General features: G+C 40.4%; 1 protein-coding gene across 13 annotated transcripts in view; it reads right to left on the reverse strand.

Annotated features, from left to right (window-relative positions):
* Positions 1–19,519, reverse strand: part of invs (inversin) — a 277,037-nt gene that overhangs the window by 14,753 nt on the left and 242,765 nt on the right. For 10 of the 13 annotated variants that reach the window (XM_043690031.1, XM_043690027.1, XM_043690029.1 and 7 more), the window contains one exon: positions 2,742–2,861. In XM_043690031.1, the coding sequence (XP_043545966.1) occupies positions 2,742–2,861 (120 nt within the window). Of the gene's footprint in view, positions 1–275; positions 1,028–2,741; positions 2,862–7,232; positions 7,626–9,634; positions 10,517–19,519 lie in introns of those variants that run through there. The other 3 variants (XM_043690035.1, XM_043690036.1, XM_043690038.1) reach the window with 3 other exon arrangements.

A 19,519-nucleotide genomic window follows, 5' to 3' on the forward strand; every position in this document is an offset into this window, starting at 1 on the left:
TGGGAGAACCAACCCAACCACCCCGTGGCTCAACACTTCAACTCCCCCTCCCACTCCACCAAGGACATGCAGGTCCTTGGACTCCTCCACCGCCAGACCATAGCAACACGACGGCTATCGCATTTCCAAAGCCTCTCCCCCAAGTCCCTCCTCCCTACCTTTTATCTTAGCCTGCTGGACACACTTTCCTCATTCCTGAAGAAGGGCTCATGCCCGAAACGACGATTCTCCTGTTCCTTGGATGCTGCCAGACCTGCTGCGCTTTTCCAGCAACACATTTTCAGCTCTAACTATCAACACTCCCTTTGTCTGCCTAACATTTAGTCTCTCTCTCTCTCTGGACTCTGACTCCATCTGTCCACTTCCTCCTTTACCCCCACCCCTTGTCATCAAGATAAATACGAATACCATCAGTTCTGAAGAAGTGGCACTAGACCCAAAACATTAACCTTGGTTCTCTGCACAGATGCTGCTAGTTTCTGTTGAGATTCTTTGGAACAGTGTAGAAGGTTGAGAAGAGACCAGAAAGGCCTCAGAAGTGAAATGGAGAATTAAAATGACAGACGACCAGAAGCTTAGGCATATAGATTGGGGAGGTGCTCAGCAAAGCAATCACCAATCTATACGGTGTAATCGAGAGTTTAAAAAGTACGGTTTAGTGTTTCAGTAGCAGACTGATTAAGGAAGAGGCTAATTAGGTTACAGAGCTGGTAGTTGGCACTCTCTATGATAGAGATTATACATTGTCAGAAGCTGAAGATAGATGGTGATGTTACAAATAATTTTGCCCAGTGGCTGGAAAGACAAATGATATAAGTGATGAGAGTATACAGTTTGAGGTAAAGTTTAGATGTTGACTTTGTCCTTCACAATCTTCATTTGGTAAAATAGCAGCTCATTCAAGACTGGAGGCCAGAAAAGTAGTTAAACAATGTACATATAGTAGAGGAGTCAAGAGAGCTGGTGGAGAGCTAGAGTTGAAGGTCATTAGCAGACTTTCCAGGTTAACCCAATGTCTGTTGATGATCTAATCAAGACAAACACAAAAATAGAAAGAAAATGAGGCTAATGATGATTCATTAGTGACACTGCTAATTATAATTAGCGTGTATACACTCTGGTGGTTAAATTAATTTTCCACCTAAGGATTTTATAGTAATGAATTTGATCCTTCTACCCCATCCAACTTTACTGAAATATTAAATGTGCTTATGTTGTCAATGATACATGAGAAAATGGTCAGGAATCTTCAATTTGACCAACTGCAATCCTTCTAACAATGATGGTCCCATAGTGATGTAAGTTGAGAAATACTATTCATGTGACCTGATATTGATAATGGGAAATGGTTACATATTGAAAGATGTGAGACTGGGAAGCGGTGTTCAGAGATGATGGTGTTTCCATTTCTTTGTGCTTTTGTCCATGCTAGTGGCAGCAGCCATTGCAACATAGATGTTTTTAGAATAAATTTAGCAAGTTACTGGTAGGTATCAGAGAGATAGGTGTGTGCATGAAGTAAGTATTGAATAATTTGAAAGAAATCAAACAGAGTATTCTTTTCTTGATAATATTAAACTCCTTGGAGCTGTTGTTGCTGCATCTATCCAGGCAAGTGACAAAGAGTCATAGAGATGTAGTGCACAGAACCAGACCCTTCGGTCCAACTCGTTCAGATATCCTAACCTAATCTAATCCCATTTGCCAGAGCTTGGCCCATATCCCTCTAAACCCCTCCTATCCATATAACCATCCAAATGCCTTTTAAATGTTGTAATTGTACTAGCCTCCACCACTTCCTCTGGCAGCTCATTCCATACACATACCACTCTCTGCATGAAAAAGTTGCCCCTTATGACCCTTTTACATCTTTCCTCTCTCCCCCTAAACCTATGTCCTCTAGTTCTGGACTCCCCCATTCCGGGGAAAATACTTGTCTATTTACCCTATCAATGCCCCTCATGATGTTATAAACCTCTATAAGGTCATCCCTTCGCCTCTGGCATGCCAGGGAAAACAGCCTCAGCCTATTCAGCCTCTCCTTGTAGGTCAAATCCTCCAACCCTGGCAACATCCTTGTAAATCTTTTCTGAACCCTTTCAAGATTCACAGCACAGGAGCAGGAAAATCGACGTTTCGGGTAAAAACCCTCCATCAGGAATAGTATGCTTCCTTCTTTTTCTTAACCAAAACCTCAATTTCTCTACACCTACCAGCCTTGCCTTTCACCCTAACAGGAATATACATCTCTGGACTCTTGTTATCTCATTTTTGAAAGCTTCCCATTTTCCAGCTGTCCCTTTATCTGCGAACATCTGCCCCCAATCAACTTTTGAAAGTTCTTGTCTAAAGGCGTCAAAATTGGCCTTCCTCCAATCTAGAACTTCAACTTTTAGATCCAACCTATCCTTTCCCATCACTATTTTAAAAGTCTATTTCAAAAATGTTGGACTTGATTCTCTCATTAATGGTGAAGGAGTTTTGAGGGATCAAGTGTTGGATCATTGCCTCTGCTCTTCTCCATTACCTTCACTGTTTAAAACTTCAACCATAAATCATGCTTTTCTTAAATGCTGAGTAAACGTTGGAGCTTTTCTCATAACCAACAGGCTTAAGGCTCAGAAAATATTGGGTGTTCTTATTCTAAACCATCTCTACAGCCTTAACATTCTTTACCATCCTCAGATTACAATACTGACACAATACCAATATAGAGATTTCATCCAGAGATTTGTACTTACAGTGAGCGTTCCCGTTGAAGGTAGTCAAGTCAAGCATAAGTTGGGACTGATTCATAGAACTGAGGGATGTGGTGCATGCTGATCTAACTCTTCGGAATATACCTTTGACAGGGCCTCCAGCTACATATAACAAGGTAAGAGGTCGTTTAATCAGATGGCGTGCCATTTACAAATTTCTGTAGCTTACTCCATTGTTCCATATTCTCAAAATGTGATCAACCATTTGTATTGATGTTAATCAAAGTGGATCAAACACTGTAAATTAATAAAGGTTACCATGTTGTACTTTTCTTGAATGATATTTTCTCCATTTCTTGTATAAATGTTGATATGATTAGTTGACATGGTACAATGGGTAGTTAATCAAAAAGATATCAGTGATGTGTTTAAAAGGTTTCCACTGATATATCACGTCAGCTGTAGCAGTGAACAACTTTGATATGACAGGAACTGCTGTTCAGCGACAATTCTTCCTCAAAATTTAACAGAATAGCAATAAAGTAATATGTTTAACTTTTCTTCAATCATTCATGTGATATAAGTATCTTTGATTGGGCCTGCATTTATTGTCTATCTCGAGTTACCCTTGAGAAGATGGTGGTGAGCTGTCTTCATGAACCATTGTAGTTCACCTGTTGTTAGTGAGAAAGATCTTGACCCAGTGACAAGATGGCAATACATCAGGATGGTGAGTGGAACTTGCAAATGGGAAGTCAAGAGGTGATTTACTCACTGTAAAGTTCCTAGTCTCCAACCTGCTCTTGGTTGCCATTGTATTTATACAGCAAGCCCAGTTCAGTTTCTGATTAATGGTAACCCCCAGGATGTTGATAGTGGAGGTTCAGTGATGGTAATGCCATTGTCAAGGGGTGATGACTAGATTCTCTGGTGTTGGGGATGATCATTGCCTGACATTTGTGTGGCATGAATGTTACTTGAGACTTGTTAGCCCAAAATTGACCAGATCTTGTTGCATTTAGAAATGGACTGCTGCAGTAGCTGAGAAGTTGTTAATGGTGCCGAACACTGTGCAGTCATCATCAAACTTCTCCACTTTATGCTGGAGGGAAGGTAATTGATGAAGCAGCTGAAGATGGCGGGGCCAAGGACACTACCCTGAGAAACTCCCACAGAGATGTCCTGGAGCTGAGCTGACTGACCTGCAACAACCACAACCATCTTCCTTTGTGACAGATATGACCCATAGCTGGAAAAAAGATTATGAATCACACCTGGGACAAAGACAATCAGTCACAAAGATTCATTAAAGACAAAGTAAATCTGGACTAAACATATAGTTGTTCAATTATGTGGTAATTCCAATGTGCATAAACAGTTGATCAACCTAGAGATGTTGTGAAGAAACACCACTTTTGATATTGCAATGTCATACAAGTATGTGGACCAGACATGTTTTTTCTATTTGCCCACCATTAAATATGAACATGTTTTGCAATGTTTCCAGTGGGCATGTTAGTCCAAGCGCTTGTGTACAGGGATTTGAAACAAATTGATTTTAACAGGTCGCCTGTCCATAGTGAATTCGGCCAGCAGAGAGAACAATGTCAAGATGTTACCGCCCACGCAATGAATAAACATATTCTAAATGCTATATTACCATGTTCAGTTACACAACCTTAAAATACTTCCTATTTAATACAAATAGTTGGATAACTTTCCTACCTCTGTAACCCTGATATATGAAAAGTAATAATTAATCATAAATTGGAACTTATGAATCAACTAACCTGATTTGTTTGCTCAGTACATCAAGGGAATATGTTTCATCCCTAACGACAGTAACAGTTGAATGGTAAACGGAAGCAGATTTTGAGGATACCCTGAGGCTTTTGGAGCCGTTCAGTAGAAATGAGAAAATCTAATTGCTGTATAAGTGGCACCTGCTATCAAATACAATATACAGCTTCCCTTAGGTCTTTTGTTAGTTGCCTTATTAACACCTGAAGGGTATGACAGTTTGGGAAGATCACATTATTTTGCCCTTTATATTATTTCCTGCGATGCAAACCAATTGTTATTGAATGTTTTGCTCATCATTTAAATCAAATGTTTAAAGGCTGGCTGAATCAACACGATATCAAAATGCTGCTACGGAAAACACAATGTGTAACTAGAAAGTGATACAATCATGTTTATATATTACTGTAAAAAAAATTGAACTAATAGTTTCCAGTGCTTGCATGCTAACCATTGATAACAGCAGTATAATACATAATTAATACAGTATCTATAAATATTGTCATGCTCACTTAATTGAATTATTTTATGTTGACAAATGACAACATTCAATAAAGCAAAAAAACTTCAAACCAATACCATGTCTACTATAACTAGCCATGAATACCTTACTCTCAGTTAAATCAAGTCTGTAACAGAACACACATGCCGATCGAACTATATCTAAGTTGTACTGAACTGTTACATGCTATATTTCAACAGCATATAATATACTTCAAACATAATCTGTTCGAGACATTTTGTCTCAGCCACACAATGTCAGTGAAACTGTAAAGAGATCTATACCAATTCTGTTAAGGCTACCGAATCCTGTTGCTCTGTAAAACTTTAAAAATTCTGATGTACAAATTGCTGCACAGGGTTTTCAGTTTTGTTTTGTATTGCTTCTCAAAAATCATGGTAAAAATCAAAGACCAATGTGACCTGTCTATGCACACTACATCGGGAATAGTCTTTGACATTACCAGTGACAGTCTTGAACTTTTCAGACAGATATCTTCCTGTCACCCACAACAACAGTTGAAAGGAGCTGCACACTTCTCCTTAAGTCAAGCCAGTAATTCCCTAAGCTCCAATTTATTTTAATATAAAAGTTGGCTATACTGTATGTGAGAACATTCTCTTCAACTGAGTTCTACTTTACAGACGTCACCTCTACAGATAACAGTTTTAAACTTAATACCGAGTATTAATATTTCCTCCATACATTAAAAGTTAATTCAAATGCCTTGGTCAGAAAAGGCCAACATATCAGAAATCAAATGTTATCATCGGATCTTTCCTCAAGCAGTATAAACCATGTGCATGTTGAGTAATTAGAAGTCTTTGCAACTAATGTAGATACTTAGATCGACTGTGAGCATTTGTAGGAGTGTGATATTCAGATCTAGCACCTTGGGATGTCAGCAATAGCTGTCCAAATATCGATATGCACATTGTGGAAGCTGATGAGCCTGAAAACTTTCTAAAATTGTACAGATCACCTCTTGAATCATTGGTTATTCTGCATCTTGAAATGTCGAAGATCTATAAGACTGGAATAACCCTGTATTGAAAATACTGTAACTTTCATGACTGCAGGCACAATAGAGTCACAAAGGACACTTTAATAATTTCACAAACTTCAGTAAGTGGCACCTTGGACAGCCGTGAATTGGTCTGTTAGGCATCTGTTATGACTTTTTGCCAATATTCCACGTCCTCTAATATTATCTTCTTGATTAATTTTGAAACAAGAGATAAACTGTCTCAACATGTCAAATCATTGGATTTTCTTCACCTTTACTACGCGTACATTATGCCATATTAATATGTAAGCATGTTGGGTATAGGGGAGAGGATAGAGCCACTAGAGGATAAAGTTTTTCATTCCTGATAAATAAACTGAGGAGGAGAAAAGGAACAAGACATATGAAACATTAATCAATTAAAGAAAGTAACATTAATAGGAATAAATAGTTTGTCTCTTCATTGTTATCCTCCAAATGAGATTTTGTCAAGTTGTATCACCGAATAAGGATGGATCTGAAGATCAAATACATAGATCAATGTTTCATATCATTCTGCTAAAAAGGAACATCCTTGAGGCATGAAGATTTATGGCTCAGATTAAACCTGTAAACTCAGTTCTATTGACCTTAATTTTTTTTACTTGACAGTTATTTTGCTGATCTTAAGGTCTGTCGTTCTTGCATTACGAGTATCATTTATTCGCTGATGGGTTAATCATAAATTAAATACCTAAAACTATTTGCATCCAATGGTTTGAGATGTGCACAACTGAATGGGGAAGACACTCGGTATATATTCCTCAAAGGATCTTTCTTATATCTAAATGATATATGAAGGCATAGTATTCTGATGTGTAAAGTGGGATTTTACAGTCAGTGGTAAACTAGGAACAGAACTGCTTATAAAGATCTTGTAATCTTTGTGTTGTTGTTTTTGCCACTTCTGATGACAGTTTTAACCAGGCACCAGGTCAAGAGGATCTCTTGCCATGCAGTAACAGTGATGTCAGCAAGCAGGTAGACAGCCAATCACATTGAAATATTCACACACAGCAATCCAGGAAGTTAACGACACTGAAATTATTCATTTTTAATTCACATTTTTAGACAATGAAATTAAATTATTTTAATTGGATATACATATAGAAAATATAAATGGAAATTAAAATATAAATGGAAACAAACTTCAAAAAGGATTACAAAAACATGGAATTCTTTTAATCATGATGGAGAAACTTAACATTGAACAAATATAAAACGCATTTTTCATGGCCAGTGAAGATATGCAAAGGTAACTGTGAAGTTAGCATGTTCTTAGTAAAAGCCCACCCACACCCACCAAAAGTGAATTTAGCAATTTGGAATAATTTGTCTTGGGACTGGTGCATCAAGCGTGAATTTTCTGGGCTTTGGGTGGTTGGCCCAGGAGTGAAAATCCAGCTGTCAGTTTGGTGATTTGCAGAAGAAAGACTTTGGTGTCACTTATCAATGTCACTGAACATTTTCTTTTTTCTGCTGAGTAAAAGGGACAATCACAGCCAGAGATGACCAATTCCTTCCCCACCCAAGATAGCCTCTCTAGTTCCACGATATATTTGTTCATAGATGTGCATAACTGAGGAGCACAGGAATAAGAAAACAATAATTAGCTTCTTTCTCATCTCTAGGTGATCAAGTTATGAGTTTGAAATATAATCAACACTGATGTTCTTTAACAACAGAACATTAGTTTGTTACACACAACAAGCAAAAGAAAACATAATAAGCTTGACATATACAACAAACTTTGTTTTAACCAGCACCTTTTGTACTGGCACTCTTGATAAGCTGGCATATATACCTCAATTACTGCGAGATTCACTGTTTATTCTGTCCAATTATTATAGTTTTTAAATTATTTACCTCAATGTAAATATGCTTGTTGTTCAATCACACGGCTACATGAAATATCAATGATTTGGAGTTGCCTATGTTGGACTGTGGTGGACAAAGTTAAAAATCACACAACACCAGGTTATAGTCCAACAGGTTTATTTGGAAGCACTAACTTTTGAAATGCTGCTTCTTCATTAGGTGGTTGTGGAGCAGAATGATAAGACACAGCAACTTTATATCAACAGGATTGCAGTGTTATGGAATGTAATAATAAACAAATTTAGCTTAGGTCTTTCATCTTTTAGAATTATCATGTTAGTTTCGGTTCCTTCATATGTAAGTCCCAGGACTTTTTTAAAGTTACATTCTCAAGATAGCTTTTAACAATAGGTGTCATCTCAACTCAGAAATATCAATAGTTGATTCGATTTCAAATCAATTTCTCTTCAAATACCACAATCTAAAGTTTCAACTTGTTTCTCAACACCATCCATTACAGAGACTTAGTCCCAAAGAATAATCAATTCCATCTCAGCTTTTTAAATCTTTATTTGAACTGCTTATCTGGTCTGATGCCATGAATCTCTCACATCTCTGATGGTCTAACTTGCTCAGTTCTAACAACTTGAAGATTTCTATTCAAACAGTCCTGGTTTGGAACCTTCATAGCCTAAAAACTACTTTTGCTGAGGTGATTGATTCCTGAACTGAATTGGGAAACCTTGGTTTCCTTGTTTGGAGAAACCATAGTGAAATAACTCCGCAAAGGCAGGTATCCCATCACCAAGGCACCCTTTATTTACACTGGGATATTAACACTAACTCAGTAACTCAGAGTTGGCTCTTAGAGTGAACAGAACCCCTGTCAATCGTGTCTATATCTGTCAGCCAGGGCTCCCTGATTGGACCAGGTTTACAGCGCTAATCAGGAAACTCATATTCTATGTGGTCTACCTGGCTGACTTCGTTCCAGTCACTACATCCCTTCCCCTCCAACTGCTAGGACGTAGGCCTGTTCTTTTTCCTGTAATTTCTCCTGGGATGTTTTCACACTAGGTCCGATTTCTCCAACTCTGCCTCGGATATTGGGGGAGTGCACTCCACCATATCCTGCTTCTTCTGTCAAGAGCATCTCAGAAGAAATTCAGGTGATAACAGCGTCAAGGTTGTGACACCTGTCATGTCCATCTCATCCTCAGACCCTAGGCAGATGGGGAGAACCCATGGGTTCTGACAGCCTTGCCAGATGTTCTCCGGGGTCGGGTATGTTTTAAGAGGTTGCAGCTTTTATGTGGTCCTTGTGCTTGTTCAGCACGACGTCTCCTACCCAAACTTTGTACGTCATGGGACCTGACCTTGCATCAACCATGCCTCTTCTCCATGCAGGGCCATTCCTGTGGTTTTGAATCCAAATTTCATCCCTTGAAGTAAACTGTCTCTCTCGCTTAGAGGAGTCTTGTGCCTGGCATTGGCATTCCTGATGCTGTTTCACCTCATCCCCATGGTCTGGGAAGATCAGGTGTGAGTCTTCTCCCCATTAGGAACTCTGCTGGACCTGTCCCTGTGGTCCTATAATCAAGCAGGAACCAGGACAGTTTGGCATTGAGAAACGCTGTAGGCTGTTTCTGTAAGACTGCCTTGAAAGTTTGAACTGGTCTTTCCACCAGACCACTGGACCCAGAGTCCCTCTGTTCAGGAAATGTCCTGAGTTAGGCTATGTAATTATCTTCACTCCAGTGGTGTTCCCTGAGCTCAACTGACCTTAAGGGGGGTGTCCACTTCCTTCAGGCATACCCTACAACTCATGCTCCAGTTGCCGCATTTCCTAATGACAGTTGTAGTGCCTGGCTGAAGTCCAGTTGAGCTTCAGCTAATAGGTGCTTTTATATGGTCACATCATTAATTCCACATACCAAATGGTCTCTCAGTATCTCATTAAGGGGTAAAACAAAATCAAATGCCTCTGTCAGTTGTCTTAACCTCATCAAAAATCCTAATACGGATTTCCCCAGTTCTCAGACTGCCAAGTAAAATTAATAGTGTCTCAGAATTAGAGGAGTCTTCGGGTCTTAATATTCCTTAACTAAATCCGTCAATTCTTGAAAAGTTATAGTATCTTGTACTTCATGGATGGTTAGGCTTCCAGTAACCAAAAAAGCTACGGGTCCACAAACTGTCAGGAGACCTACTCATTGCTTTTCGTCTGCCCCAATTTCATTTGCCTGGAAAAAATAACGCATTCTTTCCACATATTGGGTCTAGACTTTGATGGTGGGATCAAATGAGTCACAGCACCCCAATACCAGAAACCCTTACCCCAAATCAAAGATGACTGTTGCGAGCAAATCTCTTCAGGGACATGTTTTTCTCTCGTTGCCACTGAAATAACTCCATGAAGACCAATACCACATTACCAAGTCACCCTTTATTTACATGTGCATAATACATGACACAGACTTTTAGAGTGAACAGAATTCCGACATTGGGTAACTCAAGATGGAGGATGGGAAAATAATTGTGGCTTTAAGAGCTGTTCCTTTTTTTGAGATATATTAGGTATTGGAGGTGAATTCCTCTAATTCCAGGAGCAGCAATTACTGCTTCATAAGCTGTTGCATTGTTTTGGAACTTCTGGGGAGAAAAGATCAAAACAACAGCACTTTTAAAAGGAGGAAGACAAACAAAGGCAGAGACCACATAGTCAGAGAAAGAAACCGACACTGCTGTCTGTCACAGCAGTGAACCCAGCACAGTTAGTGCCTTTGCTGTTTGAGTTCAAGTATCTCTGGACATCAGAGTGCGTCTAGGAAAAATTAACAAACAGCATAATTCTCGGCTGACCTTTGAGGAACCTGTATGGGAGAGCTCCCAGTACGGGAAAAGCTAACCTTGCTGTAAATCTTCAGTACTGAGTACAGTGGGTTCATTTTGATTATATGTTTTATGGAGATCTGTCTCTTGACTACATTTTGAAAATATAAAACATAGATACTAACTTAGCCTGGAGCAGTCTTTTGTAGAGCAATAAGACGGTGCTATTTTCTGGGTCTGTAAATTGTTAAGGGGCAAAGATGGCGTTTAGTAGAGTGATGTGCTCTTCTTGTTGGATGTGGGACATCAGGGAGCGTTTCCATGTTACTGATGATTATGTCTGCAGGAAGTGTCTTTGGTTACGATTCCTATCCAATCGCATGGATCAGTTAGAGGCAATGAGTAATTTATAAGAGCTAGAAATTATGATGAATGGAAGTTATAGGATAGGAGAAAAACAGCAGATACAGTCAGGTAAATGAGTAGGAGAGAGAGGCAGATAGTGCGCGAGTCTCCTGTGGCTATTCCTATCTCAAACAAGTATGCTGCTTTGGAAAATGTAGGGGGTGATGGACTCTCAGGGGTATGTAGCACAAACAGCCAAGTTTCTCTACCGAGACTGGCTCTAATGTAATGAGGGTACATCAGGTTCCAAGTGATTGATTGTGATAGGGGACTCTCTCGTCGGGGCACGAGAAATCAGAATGGTGTGTTGCATGCCTGGTACCAGGGTCAAGGATATCTCGGAGAGATTGTAGAATGTTCTAAAAGGGGAGAAGAGCCAGCAGGAGGGTGCTGTACACATTGAAACTAACAACATAGGAAGCAAAAAGGATGCGATTCTAAAGGGAGAATATAGAAAGTTAGGCAGGAATTTAAAAAGGAGGGTAGTAATATCTGGATTACTCCTGGTACTATGGGCTAGTGAGAGTAGGAATAGGAGGATAGAGCTGATGTATGCGTGGCTGAGGAGCTGGTGCAGGGGAGAAGGGTTCACGTTTTTAGATCATTGGAATCTCTTCTGGGGTAGAAGTGACCTGTATAAGAAAGATGGATTGCACCTGAATTGGAAGAGGACTAAGGTACTAAGGCAGGGAGATTTCCATGAGCTGCTCTGGAGGATTTAAACAAGTAAAATTGGTGGTGGGACCCAGGGAGACAATGAGGAAAGAGATCAATCTGAAACTGGTAAAGTTGGGAAAAGGAGTGAGTCAAATAGGGCAGGCAGGAACAAGGCAGAGAATGAGGTGGGACTGATAAATTAAACTGCATTTATTTTAATGCAAGAGGCCTAACAAGGAAGTCAATTGAACTCATGTCATGGTTAGGAACATGGGACTGGGATATCATAGCAATTACAGAGATATGGCTCAGGGATGGACAGGACTGGCAGCTTAATGTTCCAGGCTACAAATGCTACAGGAAGGATAGAAAGGGGGGCAAGAGAGGAGGGAGAGTGGCGTTTTTAATAAGGGATAGTATTACGGCTGTGCTTAGGGAGAATATTCCTGGAAATTCATACAGGGAAGTTATTTGGGTGGAACTGAGAAATAAGAAAGGGACAATCACCTTATTGGGATTGTATTATAGACCCCCCCAATAGTCAGCAGGAAATTGAGAAATTTGTAAAGAGATCTCAGTTAGCTGCAAAAATAATAGGGTGGTTATGGGGGAGGGGGGTGGACTTTAACTTTCCAAACAGACCGGTACTGCTATAATGTTAAGGGTTTAGATGGAAAGGAACTTTTAAATGTGTACAAGAAAATTTTCAGATTCACTATGTGGATGTACCTACTAGAGAAGGTGCAAAACTCTGACCTACTCTTGGGAAATAAGGCAGGGCAGGTGACTGAGGTGTCAGTGGGGGAGCACTTTGGGGCCAGCGACCATAGTTCTATTAGATGTAAAATAGTGATGAAAGGGATAGACCAGATCTAAAAGCTGAAGTTCTAAATTGGAAGAAGGCCAATTTTGATGATATTAGGCAAGAACTTTCAAAAGCTGATTGGGGGAGGGTGATGTTTGCAGGAAAGGAGACAGCTGGAAAATGGGAAGCCTTCAGAAATTAGATAATACGAGTCCAGAGACAGTACATTCCTGTTAGGATGAAAGGCAATGCTGATAGGTTTGCGGAAAGCTGGATGAGTAGAGAAACTGAGGTTTTGGTTAAGAAAAAGGAAGCATATGTCAAGTATAGACAACAGAGATGGAATTAATCCTTAGAAGAATATAAAGACAGTAGGAGTATACTTAAGAGGGAATTCAGGTAGGCAAAAAAGGGACATGAGTCCCTTAACTCTGGCAAACAGAGTTAAGGAGAATTCAAAGGGATTCTATAAATACACTAAGGACAAAAAGGTAACCAGGGAAAGAATAGAACCCCTCAAAGGTCAGCAAGGCAGCCTATTTGTGGAAACGTAAGAGCTTGGGGAGATACTAAACAAATATTCTGCATCAGTGTTTACTGTGGAGGAGGACATGGAAGATTTGAATGTGGGGAAATAGATGTTGACATCTTGATAAATGACCATATTACAGAAGAGAAAGTGCTGGATGTCTTAAAACACGTAAAAGTGGATAAATCCCCAGGACCTGATCAGGTGTACCCTAGAACTCTGTGGAATGCTAGGGAAATGATTGCTGGAACCATTGCTGAGATATTTGTATCATTGATAGTCACAGATGAGATGCTGGAAAAGTGGAGGTTGGCTAACGTGCCACTATTTAAGAAGGGAGGTAAGGAAAAGCCAGGGAACTACAGACCAGTGAGCCTGACATCAGTGTAGGGCAGGTTGTTGGAGGGAATCCTGAAGGAATGATTTAAATGTATTTGGAAAGGCAAGGACTGATTAGGGATAGTCAACATGGCTTTGTGCATGGGAAATCATGTCTCAAAAACTTGATTGAGTCTTTTGAAGAAATAATGAAGAGGATTGATGAGGGCAGAGAAGTGGATGTGATCAAATGGATTTCAGTAAGGCGTACGACAAGGTTCCTCATGGTAGACTGGATAGCAAGGTTAGATGGGAGAAAGTGAGGACTGCAGGTGCTGGAGATCAGAGTCAAAAAGTGTGGTGCTGGAAAAGCACAACTGGTCAGGCAGCATCTGAGGAGCGGGAGAGTCATCATTTCAAGCAGAAGCTCTTCATCAGTAATGGGAAATGGGAAGTCTTCAAAAATGAGATAAGCATTTCTGATGAAGAGCTTCTGCTTGAAACATCCACTTTTGGATCTGCTCCTCGGATGCTGCCTGCCCGGTTGTGCTTTTCCAGCACCACACTTTTTGACTTAGCAAGGCTAAATCATATGAAATATAGGGAGAACTAGCCATTTGTATACAGAACTGGCTTGAAGGTAGAAGATAGGATGGCGGTGGAGGATTGCCTTTCAGACTGGAGGTCTGTGACCAGTGGTGTGCCACAAGGATCGGTGCTGGGTCCATTGCTTTTCGTCATTTATATAAGTGATTTGAATGTGAACACAGGAGGTATAGTTAGTAAATTTGCAGATGACACCAAAATTGTAGGTGTAGTGGACAGCGAAGAAGGTTACCTCAGAGTACCATGGGATCTTGATCAGATGGGCCAATGAGATGAGGAGTAGCAGATGGAGTTTAATTTAGATAAATGTGAGGTGCTGCATTTTGGAAAGGCAAATCAGGGCAGGACTTATACACTTAATGGGAAGGTCCTGGGGAGTGTTGCTGAACCTGCTGACCTTGGAGTGCAAATTCATAGTTCATTGAAAGTAGAGTCACAGGTAGGTAGGATAGTGAAGAAAGCGTTTGGCATGCTTTCCTTTATTGGTCAGAGCATCGAGTATAAGGGGTGGGAGGTCATGTTGCGGCTGTACAGGACATTGGTTAGGCCACTTTTGGAATATTGTGTGCATTTCTGGTCTCCTTCCTATCAGAAGGACGTTGTGAAACTTGTGGAAGGGTTCAGAAACGATTTACAAGGTTGTTGCCATGGTTGGAGAGTTTGAGCTATACCTCGAGGCTGAATAAGCTGGGGCTGTTTTCCCTGGAGCGTCAGAGGCTGAGGGGTGACCTTATAGAGGTTTACAAAGTCAAAGGGGCATTGATAGGGTAAATAAACAAGATCTTTTCCCTAGGGTGGGGGAGTCCAGAACTAGAAGGTGTAGGTTTAGGGTAAGAGGGGCAAGATTTAAAGGGACCTAAGGGGCAACCTTTCATGCAAAGGGTGGTGCGTGTATGGAATGAGCTGCCAGAGGAAGTAGTGGAGGCTGGTATAATTGCAACATTTAAAAGGTATCTGGATGGGTATATGAATAGGAAGGGTTTAGAGGGATATGGGCCAAGTGCTGAAAAATGGGACTAGATTAAGTTTGGATTTCAGGTTGACATAGACGAGTTGTTTGTTTCCCTGCTACACCTCTCTATGATTCTGCTTTATATCTGTCAGGCAGGGCTCCCAGCCTGGACAGGTAAACAGCTCCAATCAGGAAACACCTATTTCATGACCTTGTTCCAATCACTACATAATGTACTTTCTGAACTGAACTCCAGTCTAAAGTCTAAACAAATCTAATTGCCTTGATGTGATTACACTGCATATAATACACCCAGCAGTATAAACATTGCATCTGTTAAAGCTACAGGGATCCTAGGCACTTGATATCTGGTCGGCATGGACATGTTGGACCGAAGGGTCTGTTTCCATGCTGTACATCTCTATGACACTATGACTGCAATCACGTATCTTCTTTTAGATCTAATGTATTTTGATCACAATTTCCTAATGACTTCTTGATATTTCAAAATATTTCACAGAACTGATCCACATCTATATACCTCCATTTTAAAATGCAAAATAAAAAAAAATGATATTTTAAAAGCTCACCTTCCGCAATTAAATTAGGAGATAAACAGTATAATTTAAGCTTTAAAAAGGGAATTTTTCAATTCAATATCAGTGCTTCTAATGAACCCAGTTTACACAGGAACAAGACGAGGCCATTCAGCAGCTTGAGTCTGTTCCATCATTCTATTACATCATAGTTGATTGTTTTATCTCAAGTCCATTTACCAGCTTATTGTTCCACTTTGCTCAAGACCCTATGCCAACAGTTGACCTCAATTTTGAGCATGTCACTTAGTCAAGTATCCACAGACGTTTTGAGGAAGGGAGTTTAAGCTTTCAACTACCTTTTGTGCTAAAATGTACTTTCTTATTTTATATATAAACAGCACAGGTCTAATTTTAAGATTATGCCGTTTGGTCTAGATTACTCATGGATTCATACAACATGGAAACAGAGCCTTTGGTCCAGCCAGTCCATGCTGACCATGTTCCCAAAATAAATTAGTCATACCTGCCTGTGCTTGGCCTATATCTCTCCAAACCTTCTCTATTCATGATCATATACAAATATCTCTGAAAGATTATAACTTTACCAGAATCTACCACCTTCTCTGGAAGTTCATCCCCCACACAAATCATTTTCTGTGTAAAACAAAAAATTGCCTCTCATGTCCTTTGTATCTTTCTCCTTTCACCTTAAAAATATACTTCCTAGTTTTGAACTTCTCTACCCTTGGAAAAGACCCTTGTCATTCACCTTAGCTATGCTCCTCGTGATTTTATAAACTTCAATCAGGTCATCCCTTAACCTCCTATGCTCCAGCTTTTCCAGTCTATTTTTATATCTCAAACTCTCCGTTTCCGGCGAGATCCTGGTAATTTTTTTCTGAACACCCTCCTGTTTAATAATATCCTTCCTATAACTGAAAACTGGATACAGTACTCCAGAAGAGGGCTCATCAACATCCTGTACAACCTCAACATGACGTCCGAACTCCTGTACTCAAAGGTTTGAGCAATGAAGACAAGTGGGCTAAATGCCTTCTTAACCAGCCTATCGGTGATGCTATTTTCAAAGAATTATATATCAACTATAATTATATTTACAATTATAAATTATATTACTCATCTAATGCGAAGGTGTTATTTGAAATAACACCTTGTTTTCTTTAAGGTTGTGCTTAGGAAACCAGTGCTAACTCTATGAGGAAAAATCTACCCTGGAAACTCCAAGGATTGATAAAAATAAAAAGCTAAAGTTAACATATGAATACCATAAAAATCGTAAGAAATAAGAATAAAGATTCCTCTAGCTAGCTCCGTCACAGCTGATCCAACATTCCTCATATCCAGTTTACTACATTTTCCCCAATAACTCTTGAATTCCCTATTGATTAAGAATCTATTTATCTCAGCCTAAAATATTCACAAGGACTCTGCCCCATTAGCTTTCTTCATCAAGGAGTTCCAAAGAAACTCAACCTTCAGAGAAGAAATTCCTCTTCATCTCAGTCTTAAATCGTTACCCTTACATTCTAAGACTATATCCTCTTCCATGAGTGGCAATAATCCTCTCAGAATTTACCCTTTCAAGCCCCTTAAGAATCCTATATGTTCCAATGAGATAATACAGTTGTACAGCATAGAAACAGGGCTATCAACCCCACCTTATCTATGCCAAGTGCAAGCGGGCATCACAGCCGCTCCACATTTGCCACGGGACTATGCCTACATCGGTAAAACTATAGGAATTCATTTTGTGTTTTAAAAATGGCAGCCGCAGCTTAAACCCACAGAACTCAGCAGCTGCCGGTCCGCCCACGTGACCGGGAGATGGGAGCCAGAGGACAGATCAAATCCACACTAGGCCAGACACTAACCATGACTCATAGACCGAAACTCCGGAGCTAATTAATATAGAAACCCATCTCCTAATCAAATCAAGAGACTGACTGAAACACACCCATATTCATCAATACAGAACCATCCTGACACAAAGGACAGGCATCCACCAGACAGGAACGAACAGACTAATACACACCAGCACCCCAAGGGAACAAAGGGGGGTGCTAGCCCCCAGCCCACACAGAGAGAGACAAGCAGATAGTACCCGGACCCGTTTACATAATCCAATTAGCACCCTATTGTGTGTACACTGCAACTCTCCTGGGACGGCAGGAAACCCACCATTTGCACCTACTCCAGCGATGATGGGGAACTATTATCCCATTCATACTCAAAATTCTCACATCCTGACAAAGAAAGGTATATAATGTGTAGCAGCGCGCGGGAACAGCAGAACAGCCGAGATTTGGACCTCGGTTGGTCTCCGCCGGTGTTACTGTATCAATAAACGTTACCGATTGTTGAACCGCACTCTGGGCTTGGACTGATATCATTTCATCCACGCTAACACAAGCAACAAAGAAACTCATCTCATTTACCTGCATTTGGTCATACACTACCAAACTTGTTTAGATGCCTCTTATATACTTGCCTCCATTACCCTCTCAGGCAACCTATTCTATATTTCAACTGCCTTCTGGGTGAAAAATTATTTTTCCTCAGATCCCCTCTAAACCACTTGCTCCTCATCTTAAATCTATGCCCCCTGATCTTAGGCATGTCTGTCATGAAGAAAAGATTCTTACCATTTCCCCTATCTATGCCTCTGATAATTTTGTATACCTCAATCCAATCCCCCCACAGCCTCCTCTGCGCCAGGAAAAATAAAGCCAGCATAACCAGTCTTTCCTCAGAATGGAGGCTTTTCATCACAGGCAATATTGCAGTGAATCTTCTCTGCACTATCTTCAATGTAATCATGTCCTTCTGATACTGTGGCAATGAGAACTGCACACAGTATTCCATCTGTGGCCTAATCAATGTTTTAAAGTTGCAACAAGACTTCCTTAATCCTAAATTCTATGCAACAGCTAAGCTGAGTGCAAGCATTCAGTAAAGCATCTTCACCATCCTGTACTGACACTTTCAGGCATCTATGGACTTGTATACCAAGGTCCCTTTGCTTCTCAGTACACCCTACCATTCATTGTGTAAATCCTTCCCTTATTGGACCTCCCAAAATGCATCACCTTGCACTTATCAGGATTAAATTCTATCTGTCATTGCTCTGCCCAATTTACCAGCTGATCAAAATCACACTTAAGACAGAGATCATCCTCACTACGAACACCACTGCCAATTTTTGTTTCATCTGCACAAAATTACACATTATACCGTCTATTTTCATATCCAGGGCAATAATGTACATAACAAACAGCAAGCGTCCCAGCACTAATCCCTGTTGGACACCGTTGGTCACAGATTTCCAATTACAAAAGCAACCCTTCTGCTCACACTTTGCCTCCTATTTGCAGGTCAGTTTAGGATCGAGTTTGCAAACTTGCCTTGGATTCCATGGGCTCTTACCTTTGGACCAGCATTCCATTTGGGACCTCTTCAAAGGCCTTACTGGTCCATGTAAACCACATCAACTGCAGTACTCTCATCAATATATTTAGTCACCTTTTCAATGAAATTAATCAGAAGGGATCTCCCTCCAACAAATCCATGCTGACTATCCCTAATCAATGCCTGCCTTTCCATATGTTGATTTGTCCCTGTCCTGTCCATTAGAACTTTTTCCAATAATTTCCCAACCACTGGCACCAGACTAAACTAGGTAAAAACAATGACTGCAGATGCTGGAAACCAGATTCTGGATTAGTGGTGCTGGAAGAGCACAGCAGTTCAGGCAGCATCCAAGGTGCAGTGAAATCGACGTTTCGGGCAAAAGCCCTTCATCAGGAATAAAGGCAATGAGTCTGAAGCATGGAGAGATAAGCTAGAGGAGGGTGGGGGTGGGGAGAAAGTAGCATAGAGTACAATAGGTGAGTGGGGGAGGTGATGAAGGTGATAGGTCAGGGAGGAGAGGGTGGAGTGGATAGGTGGAAAAGGAGCTAGGCAGGTCGGACAAGTCCGGACAAGTCAAGGGGAC

The sequence above is a fragment of the Chiloscyllium plagiosum genome, chromosome 5 (assembly GCF_004010195.1).
Source record: "Chiloscyllium plagiosum isolate BGI_BamShark_2017 chromosome 5, ASM401019v2, whole genome shotgun sequence".
Taxonomy (NCBI): domain Eukaryota; kingdom Metazoa; phylum Chordata; class Chondrichthyes; order Orectolobiformes; family Hemiscylliidae; genus Chiloscyllium; species Chiloscyllium plagiosum.